This window comes from Carlito syrichta, unplaced genomic scaffold (assembly GCF_000164805.1).
Source record: "Carlito syrichta isolate Samal-C Ts95f unplaced genomic scaffold, Tarsius_syrichta-2.0.1 Scaffold302911, whole genome shotgun sequence".
NCBI lineage: Eukaryota > Metazoa > Chordata > Mammalia > Primates > Tarsiidae > Carlito > Carlito syrichta.
The window spans coordinates 20,913-38,534 of record NW_007247007.1 but is presented as its reverse complement, the minus strand read 5'-3'; the positions used below and the strand labels follow the sequence as shown (position 1 = coordinate 38,534).

General features: G+C 42.6%; 1 protein-coding gene and 1 pseudogene across 1 annotated transcript in view; one reads left to right on the top strand and one right to left on the bottom strand.

Annotated features, from left to right (window-relative positions):
• NUDCD3 (NudC domain containing 3) overlaps positions 1-6,888 on the bottom strand; it is a 106,065-nt gene extending 99,177 nt beyond the window's left edge. The window contains exons 1-2 of the mRNA XM_008057237.1: positions 6,613-6,888; positions 767-1,092 (exon numbers count right to left, since the gene is read on the bottom strand). Of these exons, the coding sequence (XP_008055428.1) occupies positions 767-1,092; positions 6,613-6,804 (518 nt within the window). The 5' untranslated portion in view covers positions 6,805-6,888. The remainder of the gene's footprint in view (positions 1-766; positions 1,093-6,612) is intronic.
• Positions 6,889-12,424: 5,536 nt separating this feature from the next.
• Positions 12,425-12,580, top strand: LOC110595570 (annotated as a pseudogene).
• The last annotated feature ends 5,042 nt before the right edge of the window (positions 12,581-17,622 follow it).

Genomic DNA, 17,622 nt, shown 5'->3' with positions numbered 1-17,622 from the left:
GTGGGAAGAACAGAGAAGAAGTCAAGGAGATAAGAGGGAGAACACGACCAGTCCTATTAAAGAAGGAAGACAGTAGAGTTTCCTGAAAACAAAGCAGGTCAGGAGGATCACAGCTGTCTTGCAGACACTGCCACTCCCAAACAAAAAGATATCAGCTTCTCTCACACTGCAGAAGTGAGGACTATAGGGAAGGATTACATAAATTTAGAGCACCCATGAAACATACTTAAAAGTAAGTACAAGTTTAACACAGGACTTGATTGTTTAACACAGGACTTGATTCAGGGAAACCCTGTATCATATTCCAGCTCTTCTACTCATTAGCTGCTTGATTGTCAGCTCATTTAAAATTCACAACAGCCCTATGAGATAGGTACTATTATTATCACCTCCATCTTACAGAGGAGAAAAACAAGACACAGAAAGGTTATACTGCTTGTCCAAGGTAATAAATTCAGGAAGCAGCAGAGTCAGGATAAGACTCCAGTCCCCTATATTAGACTGCCTCTTTGGGTGCACTGTGGGGCACATCCTAGCAGTGCTCCTCCAGGGAAAAGGACACAAAGAGACGAGATGTTGAGGCTAAGCCTCTAAACACAGATGAAGGTAGGCTTTTGTGCAGGGAGTCAGGTGCTCTAATTTTGGCTCTGGCTCTTAATTAATTGTGTGAGTATCAACCTTACCTAATAAGGAAGGAAGAGGAAGAAGACTGAAGCCAACTTGACACCAGGCAAGAAAGAAGAAAGCTGCAAAATAGAATTCCTACCTGGGAAGAGCTAGTGGTTCTCTGGAGACTTCGGCAGCACCTGCAACTGCTCCTGGAGAGTCTGCCTCCTCTGAGCAACGGGCCACCTCCTGCACAGCATCCTGCGTGTCTGGAGACTGCGCTTTCTCTGCTTCCTGAGGCTCACCCAATTCTGTGGTGGAGTCGATCTCTACTTCCTGCACAGGCACTGGGACTGACTCCTTCTCGGCTGCGGTGCCTGCCGCAGCCTTGGCTTCTTCTTCTTCCTTTCTTCTAAACTTCTCTTCAAGTTCCTGCCTCCTCTTCTCATCATCCTGACGGGCCATGTGGTCAAAGGTTTTGAATACCTAAAATCAAATGGCAATCCAGCAATCAGTTGATCTTTCCAGCATCGTACCACATATCCTGTAGAAATGTGGCAAAATGTGGTAAGGAGAGAATTAAAGTCAATAGGCAAAATGGAAAAGCACTACAACTTCACCAAAAGCTGATAGAAAAACAGTCTTCAACAAGAGGGTTTCAAAATCAATAAAATCAACAACTTACAAGCCAAGGCTAACAATATTTACATATCTAAAAGTTGCACTGCTAGATGGTCTTGGCTGTCATTATTTTTATAGACCCCAAGCAGTCTTGTCCTGGTACTGTGGGTTGTAAAAGCACCAACGACTCAGACTCACACATCAAAGCTAAAAATGTAGACCAATTTCAACCCACAAAATGCAGCCAGGTTTACTGAACTGTTGCTACCTTTTATCACACTGCAAGAGCTGAAGGGAGGTAAAAGCATCCAATTCAACAAACATCCACTATGTGCCTACAATGTGCAGAAACAACAAAACAACAACAAAATCAAAATAAGGTTGGGCACGGCAGCTCATATCTGTAATTCCAGCACTTGGGAGGCCAAGGCGGGAGAACTGCTTGAGCCCAGGAATTTAAGACCAGCCTGGGGAACACAGAGAGCTTGTGTCTCTACCAAAAAAAAAAAAAAAAAAGCGCCAGATATGACGGTGCACATCTATAGACCCAGCTACTCAGGGGGCCACGGTAGAAGGACTGCCTGAGCCCAGGAGGCCAAGGCTACAGTGAGACATGATGGAGCCACTGCACTCCAGCCTGGACAAGTAAAACCCCCAACACTAAAAACAAAAACAAAAATCAAAATGACAGCTCTTGCCTTCTAAAAATTCAAAATTCTGGTGTGTAAACAAATCCTTAAGCTTTTCTGGGACACAGTCACACCCACATATGACAGCTCTGACACAAGAGGGGCACAAAGGAAGGAACCCTTGCTGCCCTGCCAGACTGTGAGTGGGAATGAGCATTTCTCCTGAAATAAATCCAAGGAGCTGTCTTGGAACAAAGAGGCTCTCAATTAGACCTTGAATGAAAGGCATATCTTCTGTAGGGAACCACTGGAGGAATGCCACACCTCCAGAACAGGATCAACAGGAAACAGCAAAAGGTCTCACAGTAGCTGGAGAGAGAAAAGGCTGAGTAATCAACCTGGAAAATGGGTGGGAGTTAGACTCCAAGGGCTAGGATGCACACAAGTATTAAATATCAATGTTCTGTGCCCTGCACAGGAAGACAGAACAAAAGAAGGGTGCTAACATATATACGGTGCCAAATGCTTCTACATTCTCTTAAATACTTCACAAAAATCCTATGAAGCACTGGCATTTCAGAGATGAGGAAACTAATGCTCAGAGAGGTTAAGTAACTTGCCCAAGGTCCTGCCAGCAAAAGAAAAAAGTAAAAAATTACACAAGATGCACCAAATAATGCAGGGAGATGATGTAGGCAGAGGAAAATCAACAAAATCCTAAAAGGTTAAAAACTAGAAAGATCAGACCCATTTCTACTTCTGCAGATAACCTGAAGCCTTGACTTGATTCTAGCATCCACATTTCCCACATTTCAGGTCCTTTGCCCTCAGAGTCACTCATCCTCCCAATGCCCCAGATCTTCAACATAACTCCATGAAAGTAAAGCAACTTAAAGGACTCTCTCTCACAACACCTGAAACTTCTAACATAGGAACTCCCACGCCCAGACATGGTCCTCACCACGCCCACTGCCTCTGCTGCCTCAGTATATCCAAGCTCCCCTGACCTGCCCATCAGCACCAGCAGGAAGCTCCCTCACATCACTAGGGACCTCCTAACCATTACATGTTCTCAGTACCCCTTTTTTTTGAGACAGGGTTTCACTCTATCACCCAGGCTGGAGTTGCACTGACATGGTCACACTTCACTGCTGCCCTCAGCCTCCTAGGCTCAAGTGATCCTCCCGCCTCAGCCTCCCAAGTAGCTAGGGCTACAGGTGTGTGCCACCACCCTCTCAGTACTCATTCTAGAGTCACAGACTCTGGAGCTGGAAGAGAACTCCAATCTGTGACTTCCAATCAACCTTTTCAGCTGACAAGAGGTGAAGTGACTCTCCCAAGATTTCCCCACAAGTTCTGTGAGAAACAGGTTATAGCCAGCTTTCCTGATTCTCCTCTCAAGGACTTCTACTAAGCAGCACTTCTCAAACTAGACTCCAGGATAAACACAGTGTTATCAATTGTAATGAATGGGACATGATGGAACCCTCAATGGCCTGTCAGACTAGATGGGAACACTCATTCTAAACTATTTTTGTCCTAAAACATACTATTATGAAGTGGAATGCAATACTCACATATATCATTCCTGTTGAGAGTTCTTCAAGCTATGCATTCAGGCTGTGCTAGCCCTTACATTTAGGAGGAAAAGTATGAGATGACTTACACTATGCTAACAGTTCACTCCCCAAAATATCAGGGGAAAGCTTTCAAGTTCCAGAGTGGTGCACAACACACCCATCAAATCAGCAAAGATGCCAAGTATCCATGCCACCCCTGGTGGGAGTAGGGGGCGGGCCACAGAAAGACATCCTATGCCATCAAGTTAGGAACAGAAAAAGAAAACTCCTAAGAGGAAGAGGAGTCGGGGCGGGGGATCAGGAGATGACCTACTATCACTACTGTGCCAGTATCAGGTCATTTGATCTGGTTCAATAGTTTAATACCTCATCTCACAACAAAACCCTTGCCAAGTGAGTTTTTGTGGATAAAAGAACAGGTCCCAGGATTCAGCCTAACTAAAATATCCAGGAAATATGTGCTTATGGTTGAGAACCACTTCTAGAAAACAAGACACCCCTCTTAACCATCTTTGGACAACGGTCCTTTGGTGTCTGTAAAACTTACCACCCTTCACAAAGATTATGCCCCAAAGCCTGTCCTCCACCTTCAGCTCTTCTCTCTCCATAAGACCACTCTAGTTCCTTTATCTCCCACACAATCTAATCCTGTGATTTCTTCTTTTTGAGACAGTGTCCAGGGTCTTGCTCTGTCGTCCAGGCTGGAGGGCAGTTGCACGATTATAGCTCACCGCAGCCTTGAACTCCTAGGCTCAAGTGATCCACCCACCTCAGCCTCCTGAGTAGCTGGGACTACAAGATGTGTGCCACCATGGTCAACTAATTTATTTTTTTTTTTGTAGAGATGAAATCTCACTATGTAACCCAGGGGCCTCAAGCAATCCTCCTTCACTGGCCTCCCAAAGTGCTGAGATTACAGGTGTGAGCCACCATGCCCCACCCAGTGATATCAAGAACTATAGACTCCTATCTACAATTTCAGCTTGTCTAAAATTTAATTTTTCCCCTAAACTGAGGTGAGAGCTCAGTTAATGCATTATCATTATTCCAGTCACCCAAGTTTGAAATGTTAGATCATCTTTGACATAACTCTCCCTTTCCTCTGTCCCCACTCCCAACCTCTACTATTTAATTAGACTGGTCCCCAAACTCTATCCTATAGGAGTGTCTTAGCCTGTGAGAGATGTTTTATAAACAGTTACTAGTTAAATGAGTTGTACTACCTCTGTAAGTGCATCTGTGAGACAAGGACAAAGACCAATCTCTCAGGTTATGTTAAGGATTAAATAATACCACAGAATATAAAACATCTGATACTAGTACATAATAGGTGCTGAGTAAATATGCCTTTCTCCGCCTCACCTTTCTGCAAGCTACAATCATCCTACACAAAGTGCTCTAACCCTACTACGGAATGGTTAAATAATAGAGCAGAAAGATTTACAATCAGAAAATTAAGTTTTTAGTCCCAGCTCTATGATGAACTAGCTGTGTTTCTGGTCAAATCACTTAACCTTGCTGAATTGGTGCATAAAGTTCAACTTTATCTATTTCACAGAGATACCATGAAGATCAAATGGCAAGACTTCGTTAAACTGCCATAAGGTCCTCCTAAAAGCCACTTCCAACAGCTCTCTGGTCAATCAGACGGCATCTGGGCCACTGGTAAGGATGAGGAATAGTCTTTTTTTTTTTTTAATTTTAAAGATGTGATGTATAATTCAGGATTAGGTATACAAGAAGTCATCATACAGGTAAAGTGTGGGCCTCCCTGTGGTCCCCACGAAGAATAGTCTTAAGATCTGAAATTGAACCCCATCCCCACCCCTCATATGACCATATTACCTTGGTAGTTACCGAGACATTCTAAGCTTTGGTTTCTTCCTATGGGCACTGAGGAAAGTAATACCTGATCAGCCTTCAGTAAGATTTCAGGAGGTAACATTTGCAGCATTTCATTAACTGTAACATGCTAGAGATCTGTGGGAGCTATGATCAGCATTTCTACTTTCTCAGGTTTCTACAAATAGGTTCAATGCTTGGCTGAATACTTTCTTTTTTTTTTGATTTGGAGTCTCACTCTGTCGCCCAGACTGGAATGCAGTGGCCGCTCCTGGCCACCGCAGCCTCGATCTGCTAGGCTCCGGCAATCCTTGCGCCTCTGCCTTCCAAGTAGCTGGAACTACAGGAGCGCGCTACCACGCCCGGCTAATTTTTTGATTTATTATGGAGATGAGGTCTCGCCAAGTTGCCCAGATGGGTCTCGAACCCGCGGGCTCCCAAGGCGTGGGATTACAGGCTGAGCCACGGAGCCCGGCCTGAATACTTTCAATCTCACCAAAAGTCCCACCTCTCCTACAAAACCTTCTTGACTTCTCAACCATAATTTTTATTTCTTTCCTTCTAACAGGCTCTATCACATAATTGGCATTGCAGAGTTCTCTATTACTTTCTGTGTTTTCTCTCCTTAACTAAAAGTGTCAAAAGGAGAGGCCAGTTGCTTAAACAGCCACATCACCTTGCCTGTGGCAACAGAGTGTAAACTACATTCGGTAAATGCTTGCTTATTACTACACTTATTTATAAATACTCAGTTAACTTCACTGAATGGGTATTAATAGTGCTTCAAACATACAATAAATTTAACCAGGGGATGAATAGATTTAAGTCCAAATGAAAATTTCATAAGCACTACAGTGACTGTTTTTGATCTGGGAAAACACATTTCAAACACGCGCCTGCACCCACTGATCAACCCAATACCTTTGTCATCCTCGACATCTCCAGAGACTTTGGAAGTTCTGGGGTGTGCAGGTTTCTGTTGTTGTAAATGCCCCTCCCCTCTTCCGGCCTTATAGGGATTTCACCCCTGACTAGCAGCCTCCAGAACCGTGAGGGCTATACGCTGCGGTGTGCTGAGCAGAGCCCTCAACAGCGGACTCGCTACTTCTGACACCTCAGAACGTCCTGGGCAGGCCCTGGCTGCTCCCTCAGCAGAAGAACCTGGCATCCGATCCGCGCTTCAAATTACCCAAGCCATTCGTGCAGGCTCACCCCCCAGGACCCAGGACCCAGGAAAAGGAGGAAACAGGCTGGGAGGGCTTGGAGAACCGGCTGCCAAGAGTTGGGCAGGCCGGGGGCAGCGGTCCCCCAGATTGCAGGCCCCTCCGCCTCACCTGAAGCACCAGGGCCTGCGCGGCCCCGGGCGGGAAACCCATGCGATCCGACGGGTGGCGCAGCAGGCGATAGAAGTCTGTCTTGCGATAGAGGAAGCCGAAGAGCACGCGCAAAAAGTCTTGGACGTTGCCCACGTGCTGCAGGATGCCCAGGAGGGCCTGGTCATACAGCTCGGTCGTCCCTGGTTCCATGTCGCCGTCAGCCCAAGTGATGCTCCACACTGCGGGCGCCGCCTAAGACCGGCCGACCGGCCACTTCCGGCGTGCGTGGCCAACGGCTCCGCCGGACCGTGAGACCACAGAACTTGTGGTCCGTGCTGGTTCCACCCTTCGGCCCGGTGCTGCTTTCCCCAGACTTTCCTGCCTCCAGGGCTTTTCCCCGGGACAGCTCTTGCTAAAAGAGCCCGACGTGGGCCACGGTGTGGTTCCAACTCGCAAGAAGGCCGTGACTGCTGCGCTGAGGGGACCTGGCCGCCATGTTTAAAGAGCGGAAGAATTGTGCCGAGGGCGGTGTCACGTGATTGCTCGGGTTTTGTCACGTGGCCTGTGGAGCCTTTCTCCTCTGGGTTGAATTCCCGCCTGAGTATCCTGAGCCCGTGGTTTAAACTCGGGTTGCTGTGAGCTTTCTGTTAGTGGGCCAGATAAGGGAGAAAGTGTATATAGAGATTGCATGGATTTCTTATAATATACCTATTAGTAAAACTGAAGGCGTTGCATCAGAAGAAATTCATATTGACAAAAGGAGAAGAAAAGATACGTTGAGTCCCTCCACATATGTTAAGTGGACAGAGCAAGGTGCAGAATAGGTATGTGTATACATGACGTATATACGATATACGTCATATGTACATGTGTCATTTGTGGTCAAAGTATCGTCTTTAAAAAGTTAAAAACATGACACTCATACAAATATATAATTAATACATGTCCAAGATTTATTCAACAAATTAATAAAGGAACCAGTGATATAGTAAAGCTGGTTCAAAGAGCAATTTGAGGAACTGGGCATTTATAAACGTTTTTAGAAAGCGTAAGAATAAGGTTTTTAGGTTGGATTTAAAAGCTGACTAGTGTTTTGCAAGATGATAAAACCGTAGGCTATGTTTTCTGGTGAATGGAAACAATGTGCATCTATACTGGACTAAAATCTCCAGGGTTACATATAAAGTGTGTGGGCTGTAATGAATTGTAAGTAAAATCCAACTCAGGTAAATTGCCCTAGAACAGGGTTCTGAAACTTGTGATGTACGAGTCATTGATGCTTTAACGTTCTAAAGAACATTTGTTTATGTGAGTCCTATCAATATTTACCATATGGATATTAAAACTTGGAAAAATTTTAAATATGTATTCATTTTTAAATAACCACAAAATACATTACGTGTTAACATACTTTAATGAAAAAATGAATCAATGAATCAACTTAAAATCAATGAAAGTTGAGTGAGAAGAGTAGCATAGCTTTACATTTCTTCACATCTCTCAAAGGAAGACAGCAAGATTCTCATATCTTCTTCTGCATTAATTGCCTGCAATAGTATGTGAAAAAATCCAATCTCACACAGATAGTGCAAATGAGAGGAGTGTTTTGACTTTTCAAATAAATATGGGTATTCGTCTTTAAAACTACATCAAAATTTTATAAGTGGTGGTTTCTTAAAGGTTACTTGCCATATGGAAAGTAAAGCCATATCAATAAATTTTTTCCATTCTGTTACATTAATATTTATTGGTCTATTCTGTGCTTTGAATGGATCTTTACATAAATGCAGGATTTTATACCATTATACATTAGTCATTGGAAATTGTTGGTCCACTCGTTATGCAGCTCTTCCAAATGTTCACTTATTTTGTTATGCAACATCAAAAAATCACATCTGTTAGAGTCAACACTAAACTTGTCAGAGAAATCTTTAATTATTGGGAGCTCTCCAGGTCATGGAGGCAGGATATGGGGGGTTTATATTCTAATTTTAGCTTAAAAGCTTGAACTTCATTATTGATAATAGATACTATCAATTGTTTCTCTTCAGGTGACAAGCTTATCTCATTCTATCATTTAAGTGAAAATGGTGCTGCATGAAAAGAGGTTCAACTTGTTCAGCTGGCAGCTCAATCACACAAGTGCTTTGCATCAAAGCAACCATGGTACTCCAATATAAAGCAAAAGTACCTTATGCATACTTCTCTTTTAATCACACAAAACATTTTTAAAAGTGCTCAACATGTAATAAAATCGCTAATTTTAATGTTATCAGGAGCATTCTTAAGTGAAACTGGCAATTTTTAAACCATAAACGTAGGGCAGTGAAGAATACAATGTGTACTAGTAGAGTTTGTTTCCTTTTATGGACTGAATGTGCTCTCCTAAATTCGTATGTTAAAGCCCTTATTAGGGCTTCCAAATGTGACTGTATTTGGAATCACACCAATGATTGGGGGGCTTTAGGAGGTAATTAAGATTAAATGAGGTCATAAGGGTAGGGCCATACCCAGTAGAACAAGTAAGAGACACTAGAAATCTTGTTCTACACACACAGAGAAGAAAGGCCATATGAAGGCACCATGAGGTTGCCACATGCCAGAAAGAGAGCCCTCACCAGATACCATCACCTAGATCTTGTATTTCTGGTCTCCAGAACTGTGAGAGAATAAATGTATGTTTTGTAAACCACCCAATCTGTGGTACTTTGTGACAGCAGCCCTAGCAAACCAGTACAAACTAGTTCAAACTATTGATTCTTGCTAATATACTTGTAGCTTTACCCGCCATTGCTTTTGCACCATCATTCACAAATGATGCAAATGTAAAAAAGCAAATAACATCATAGTATTGTTATTTTGATCTTGGAGACATCCCCCCACCCTCCCACTCCTCTACCCCTCACCCCCCTCCCACCACCCCAGGGTTCACATGCTACACTCTGATAATTGCTGCCCTAGAGAATTAATGAGTCCTTGGGTGAACCTGTTAATAATACTGCTGTATGACTTTGAAAGGACATGCAGCCATCTTCTTGTTATATCTAAAAGTTTTGAATAATTTGCTGTAGCATCTAAAAGCATTACAAGAGATGGAACACACACTGCAACTGGAAAGGGGAAATTGAGGAAAACAGTGTATTTGATGTTGTATGCATGCATTCCCTATTCAAAGAATAAATAATTTTAAAAATAAAGTGAATGGAAAGCTAAACACAATTTTACAATATAATTCAGCAATCATGCTCTTTTGTATTTACACAACTGATTTGAAAACTATGTCCACACAAAAATTCACACACAAATGTTGATTGCAGCTTTCCTTATAATTGCCAAAAACTGGGAGCAACCAAGGCGCCCTCAAGAGGAGAATGGATAAACAAACTGTAGTACCTTCATATGATGAAATTCTATTCAGCAATAAGAAACGAAGTATTAATCAACAAAAAGTCCCATGGGCTGATCTTAAATGCATACTGCTAAGAGATAGAAGCCAGTCTAAAAAGGCTACCACCCATTATATGACATTCTGAAAAAGGCAAAATATAGAAACAATAATAAGATCACTGGTTGCCAGGGTTTGGATGTGAAAAAGGTTGAATGAAGCTCAGGGGATTTTTAAGGATCTAAAACTATTTTATATATTAATGGTAGATACATCGCACTAGTTATTTGTCAAAACCCATAGAAATTTACAGCAGAAAGAGTAAACCTTAAGGTATGTAATCTAAAAAATCAGAAGATTGGGGGATCCAAGAATGAGATGCAGAATGTGACAAAACAATCTAACTGCATTACAAATGTACACAAATGTATACAACCTCGCTGGAGGGAGTGGTAGGAAGAGATGCTGACCTAAGTAACTTTGGAAATGAGTGGAGTTTTAAAGACTGAAGACAGAATTGTATATAATAAACACTGAACTCTAGTTGATCAAGTTGTTTCCCACAGGGATAAGGGTCATTAATTCTGAAACCACTAGACATGTATAGTGGAAATGAACAATTAAGTACATGGTTATGGATGATGGTAGCCAGGTTTCTCACTGATGGCGTGAAACGTTATAGATAAATAAGGGAAGAAGGCTAGAATAATCCATGTGGTAATAATAGAACAGAGTTTGAAACATCAGTATGAATTAATGTTTAGCTTACTATAGATACAAATGGCTTCATATAGAAATAGTTATAGAAAGGTATGTATCTGCAGGTTAGTGTACACACATATTTGCTTGCTCTCAGCTGAGAAGGTCAAGAAGCAGCAATGTTCAGTACCAACAAGCATATTTTGCACCCAGTTGGATAGAAGCAACTGAAAGAGCTTCTAGTGGCCAAAGCTGAAACAATTAGTGCAAGAAAATGAAGTCATATTATGCTAGAACCCAAAGTACAAAATGAATATCTATGAGTTCATGCTGATAGATATAAATGTACTGATATATGTTCATACATGTATGATACATAGATATCATACTTAATAAAGATATGGAAGAGAATAGACAAATTTCCTGTTTAGAAGACTTTCAAATAACTTATGTAGATACTCTTCCCTCAAGAAGGTGAACCATGAGTCCCTAACCTTTATGTCTGGGATGTGCATAGTGATTCTTCCTAATGGTAGAGTATGAAAAGGGGGGAAAAGAATAACTACGCTGGAGAAACCTGACAAGGACTATCCCAGTCAGGTGATCAATGTCAACATCAGCTGTGATAAGCCATGTTGATAGTATGTACCGTTGATAAGATGTGATGAGAATGGCTCTTTACCTCTGTGGTCTTCCTCCCAAAGATCCATAAGCCCAGGCTGATCATGAGAAGAACATCAGCCATCCCCCATTTGAGGAACATTCTACAAAATACCTAACAAGTACACCTTAAAATGTCAAGGTCATTCAAAACAATAAAAGTCTGAAACATTCACAGCCAAGAAGAGATTAAGGAGACCTGACAACTAAATGTCATTTGGAAATCTGTCTAGGATCCTGAAAAAGAAAAAAAAGATATTAGGTAAAAATTAAGGAAGGCAAAATAAAGTATGGATTTTAGCTTGTATTAATTACCAATATAAGTGCATTCATTGTGAAAAATAAACCATACTAATGTGATATGTTAATAATATGGTAAACTGGGTGTGTGCAATTAATAATAGTATACAGATACTCTGTACTATCATTAGAAAGATTTTTTCATAAATCTAAAATTTCTTTTAAAAATGTATATCAGAAAGTGATAATCATCAATAATCCCATTGCCTCCCCTAAAAAGTAATAGGACATGTTGTTTTGGTGAGGCACTCTCACCACTGCAGGTGTGTGTGTCAATAGGCACAGCTTCTTCAGGGAGAACTTGGTCTGTACTAGCAAAGTACCAGCAGTCCCTTTTCCAGGGAACCCTCCCACACGTACACCAGGGTACATAAAACACATGCTCATCCCTCGGTCCTCATTTCCATACCTGACATCCCAGAGATGAAAGATATTTCAGGATGAAGAAAATATTTTAGAAAGGTAATTTGATGCTTGCACTACATTGAATATTAGAACCATTGGGGTTTGATCAAACTCAATACACTGAAATATGTGACTAATATAAATATAAAGTAATGTAATATTTATCCAAGTAGGATAAATAAAGAGCATAGGGCTAGATGGGTGGCTCCCACCTATAATCCCAGTCCCAGCACTTTGGGAGGATTGCTTGAGGCAAAGAGTTCGAGACCAACCAGGCAACATAGTGAGATCCCATCGCTACAAAGAGTTTTTTAAAAAATTATAAACTCTCTCTTCCTTTCTCTGCCACTATGGTGTGCGTGGCGGACTCCGTTGCTTGCCATGTCTTCTCACAAGACTTTCAGAATCAAGCGATTCCTGGCCAAGAAACAGAAGCAAAATTGTCCGATTCCCCAGTAGATTCGGATGAAAACTGGTAATAAAATCTAGTACAACTCCAAGAGGAGACATTGGAGAAGAACCAAGCTAGGTCTATAAGGAATTGCACATGAGGTGGCACATATGTTTATGTTGAATCATGGTCACTGTCATCTTGCCATTATCAAGTTGAAAATCTCCACAGTCAAAAAGTCAGACATGTTTAATTGGGATGCAATTTTTTGTTTATGTGCTCTGCACTAGTGGGCTGGCTCAATAATAAATATGAAGCCTTTTATCTGAAAAATTAATAAGATAAAATTAATTTGAGCACAGTGGCTCAAGCCTGTAATCCTAGCACTTTGGGAGCCCGAGGTGAGAGGATTGCTTGAGCCCGGGAGTTCAAGACCAGCCTGAGCAACTTGGTGAGACCTCGTCTCTACAATAAGTCAACAAATTAGCTGGGCGTGGTAGCACGTGCCTGTATTTCCAGCTACTTGGAAGGCTGAGGTGGAAGGATCACCTGAGCTCAGCAAGTCGAGGCTGCAGTGGCTGTGAGTATGCCACTGCACTCCAACCTGGGAGACAGAGTGAGACTCCAACTCAAAAAATAAAAAAATAAAAAAATTGCCTCTCTTATTGTCAGGTCAATTTTTGCCACCAAATGAGTTTGTCCCAAATGTACAAAGAAAAAAATCAGGTTTTCAAAGCTTTGGGGATTTTGGAATTCAAATAAGAGATTGTGAACTTAATAATGGGTAAAAATGGGAACAATCTGATTGCCCACTAGCAAAGGGATAGATTTTAAAAAACACTGTTTGGCTGGGTGCAGTGACATACCAATAATCCCAGCACTATGGGAGGCTGAGGTGGGAGGATCACTTGAGCCCAGGAGTTCAAGACTAGCCTGGGCAACATAGCAAGACCCTGTCTCTACAAAAAATAAAAAATTAGCTGGGTATGGTGGTGCATGCCTGTAGCTCCAGCCACTTGGGCTAATGCAGGAGGATCACTGGAGCCCAGTAGTTGGAGGCTACAGTGAGCCATGATCATGCCACTGCACTCAGAGTGAGACTCTGACTCCAAAAAAAATTGGCATGGTGGCACGCACACTTGTAGTCCTATCTACTCAGGAGTTTGAGGCAGCAGTGAGCTATGATTGTGCCACTGCATCTCTGCTTGGATGATAGAGCAAGGCTTTGTCTATAAAAACAATAATAAATAAAATAAAGCACTGTGTTTATTTATACAGTGAAATGCCATGCACAGTTCAAATGATTGGAACTGATCTTCATGTATCAACATGAATAAACCTAAAAACTGTGATGTTGCATGACTGACTACTTCATGTCACAGGGTAGATCAAGTATAATACCGTTTACGAAAATTTTTAAAACACAAAATACTATATATTACTTACAGACACATATATGTAATAAAAGTATGGAAACTTGCATGAAGGCACACTCACATTCAAAAGAGTGGCTCCCTCTCTGGATGGAGAAAGAGAAAGAGGGCCAAGACTTTCGTTGTATCTTTTTTTTTTTTTTTGAGTTGGAGTCTCACTCTGTTGCCCAGGCTGGAGTGCAGTGGCACGCCCACGACCACCTAGCGTCAACCTGCTGGGCTCAGGCGATCCTTCTGCCTCGGCCTTCCAAGTAGATGGAACTACAGTGCACACTACCATGCCTGGCTAATTTTTTATTTATTGTAGAGACAAGGTCTCACCAAGTTTCCCAGGCTGGTCTCAAACCCACGGGCTCAGGCAATCCACTCGCCTCGGCCTCCCAAAGTGCTGGGATTACAGGCTGAGCCACCAAACCCTGCCTGAATTAATTTTATATAATTTCTTTTTTGTGTTGTTTTGAGTCAGCGTGTCACTCTGTCACCTAGGCTGGAGTGCAATGGCATGCTCACAGCCACCACAGCCTTGACCTGCTGGGTTCAGGTGATCCTTCCACCTCAGCCTTCCAAGTAGCTGGAAATATAGGCACGCACCACCACACCCAGCTTATTTTTGATTTATTGTAGAGATGAAGTCTCGCCAAGTTGCCCGGGCTGGTCTCAAACCCTTGGGCCTAGGCAATTCTCTCACCTCAGCCTCCCAAAGGCGTGAGCCACTGCGTCCAGCCAATTTTATAAGTTCAATATTGATTCTTAAAGTACTCATAAGTAAAAATAATGTGATATGAAAAACATCAGAACATTTTTTTTTCTCATTTGGGGTCTCACTTTGTTGTCCAGGCTGGAATGCAGTGGTACAATCATGGCTCACTGCAACCTCCAGCTTCTGGGCCCAGGCGCCAACTCCTAGGCTCATACAGTCCTTCTACCTCAGTCTCCCAAGTAGCTGGGATTACAGGCATGCCAGCATGCCCAGCTAAATTTTTTTTTGTAGAAATGAGGTCTTGCTATGTTGCCTAGGCTGGTCTTGAACTCCTGGTCTCAAGCGATCCTCTAGCCTCAGCCTCCCAAAGTGCTGGGATTACACCCATCGCACCTGGCCAGTACATTATTTTTAAAAGCAAGACAAATTCCTGAAACTATGTTTTAATAAAACAAAATACCTCAAACAGTTAAAAGTAAGAATAAAGAATTAAGGAGATAAAAAATGGGAGGTGCAAATATTCCCCTCTGTGAATCTAGAGGTTTTTGTTCGTTATTATTAAATGTTTTAGAATTAAAATGTAACATTTTAAGAAGACTACTGCCGGGCTTAGTGGCTCAGCCTGTAATCCCACACCTTTGGGAGGCTGAGGTGAGTGGATTGCCTGAGACAGCGAGACCTCATCTCTACAATAAAATCAAAAAAGCAGCCAGGCATGGTAGCGCATGCCTGTAATTCTGGCTACTTGGAAGGCTGAGGCGGAAGGATAACCACAACCCAGCAGGTCGAGGCTGCAGTGGCTGGGAGCGGCCACTGCACTCCAGTCTGGGCGACAGAGTGAGACTCCAACTCAAAAAAAAAAAAAAGAAGACTACTTACGCACTGTGATAAAAAGATGTAGAGGACAGACACCCATAGATGCTGGTGGGAGCATAAGCTGGTACAAACTTTTCGGAAGGCGATTTGGCAAAATCTAACTTTATCATTCAGGTAGGAAACAGATGACTCTCCCAAGCTAGATAATTTAAACGGAGTTTTTGTTTGTTTTGCTGATTTAATTTTTTTAATTTTTATTTTAAAGATGTGGGATACAATTCAGGGTTAGCTATACAAATGTTCATTATGCAGGTAACCTTGTTGATGAGGTATGTGTTACCCCCCCCCAGATTCCCACTACTGCCAATCCCATGCCCCCACCCCCGGCAATTTCCCACTACTGCCAATACTTTTCTTTTAGTATTATGATAATTTAAACAGAATTTTTAAAAGGGACTATTTATAAAGATGTGACAAGGTTTTGGAACCCCAAGTTGATAGAGTAGTAACAGGAGACTAGCAACAGCAGGGAGCTGTTCCCACCCCTGGGCTTGGAGGGCCTGGAAGGAAGTAATTTCCAGGATCAGAATACACAGTAGCTAGTGGGGAGCCCACCTGGCCTCAGTATCCTTGTCCTCTGACTTTCTGCTGCTACTGACCAATGGTCACATCTATTTTGAAGCCAGAAGATAAGGGAACCTGTTATTTAGGTGAGCCTCCCAGAGAAGTGAGCAGTTGGCAAAAGGTGGAGAGCAGATCAGAAAAGGTAAAAAAAGAAAAAAGAAAGAAAGAAAGAAAAGAAATCCAATACACTATTGAACATCAAAATGTCCATAGGCATTGGCCAGACAAATTCCCAGAAATTTACCCTGTAACTATGTTCAGGTGAGTGCATGGGCTTATGTATATATATGAGGACATTCATCACAACATTACTTTTTCCTTTTTTTATTTTTATTTTTAGAGACAGGGTCTCACTCTGCCATCCAGACTGGATGCAGTGGGCTCAAGCAATTCTCTAGCCTCAGCCTCCCAAGTAGCTGGGACTACAGGTATGCACCACCACACCTGCTAAATTTTTTATTTTTTGGAGAGACAGGGTCTCACTATATTACCCAGACTCATTACAGCATTGTGAAAAGCTAGAGTTAAATGTCCAACCATAGGTGACTGAATAAATAATGATACATAGTTTTTATTCACTCAACATACATTTACTGAGAATCTGTGCATATGAATTTACGAAATGAATATAACACATTGCAGAATGGAATATTAGGCAGTAACAGGCCCCAAGTAAGTCCAAAGCCCATCAAGGAAAACCACATTTAGTCTTAAAGCTGGAGAACAATCTCCTCTGACTCTGTATTCCACATCCTGGGCACACTAGTTTGGGGACTGGACCCCCAAAATCTTAGGCAGCCCTGCCCCCATGGCTTTGCTAGGCTCAGCCCATGCATCAGCTCTCCTGGGTTAGTCTCATGACTAGAGATTATCCAGGCTGGGGTTGCAAGTTGGTAGCTCTACAGTTCTGGAATCTACCAGATATTACCCTGGTAGGGACCGTCTGCAGCAGCCCTCACCCCACATTTCCACTCAGCATTGCTTAGTAAGACTCTCTATGGTGGCTTCACCCAAGCCACAAGTCTCTGCTTAGGCCCCAGGCTGGTCCATATATCCCTTGAAATCTAGGTGGGCCCTATAACTTATGCACTCAACATGCCTGCAGAGTTAGCACTATGTGGACATTGCTGAGGCTTACTGCTTGTGCTCTTCAAAATAGCAGCCTAAGCCCACACTTTGGTTCACCTGAGGTATGACTGGGACAGTTGAGGATATTACCCAGACTCATTACACATCTTATGTGGCTAAAAGTAGCCATGCATCAGCCTAAAAGCTTTGCTGCTTAAATATTTATTTCTAGTAGATTCCAGAACTGTAGAGCTACCAGCTTGCAACCCCAGCCTGGATAATCTCTAGTGATGAGACTAACCCAGGAGAGCTGATGCATGGGCTGAGCCTAGCAAAGCCTTGGGGGCAGGGCTGCCTAAGATTTTGGGGGTCCAATCCCCAAACCAGTTGGGTGCTGCACCAGAATGTGAAAGCAAAGTCCCCAGGTGGCTCTGGGCAGTAAACCCATGGAGGGCACCCAGGCCTGTCACCCAAAATTATTCTGCCTGCCGGGCTCGGTGGCTCATCCTGTAATCCCGTGCCTTTGGGAGGCCGAGGTGAGTGGATT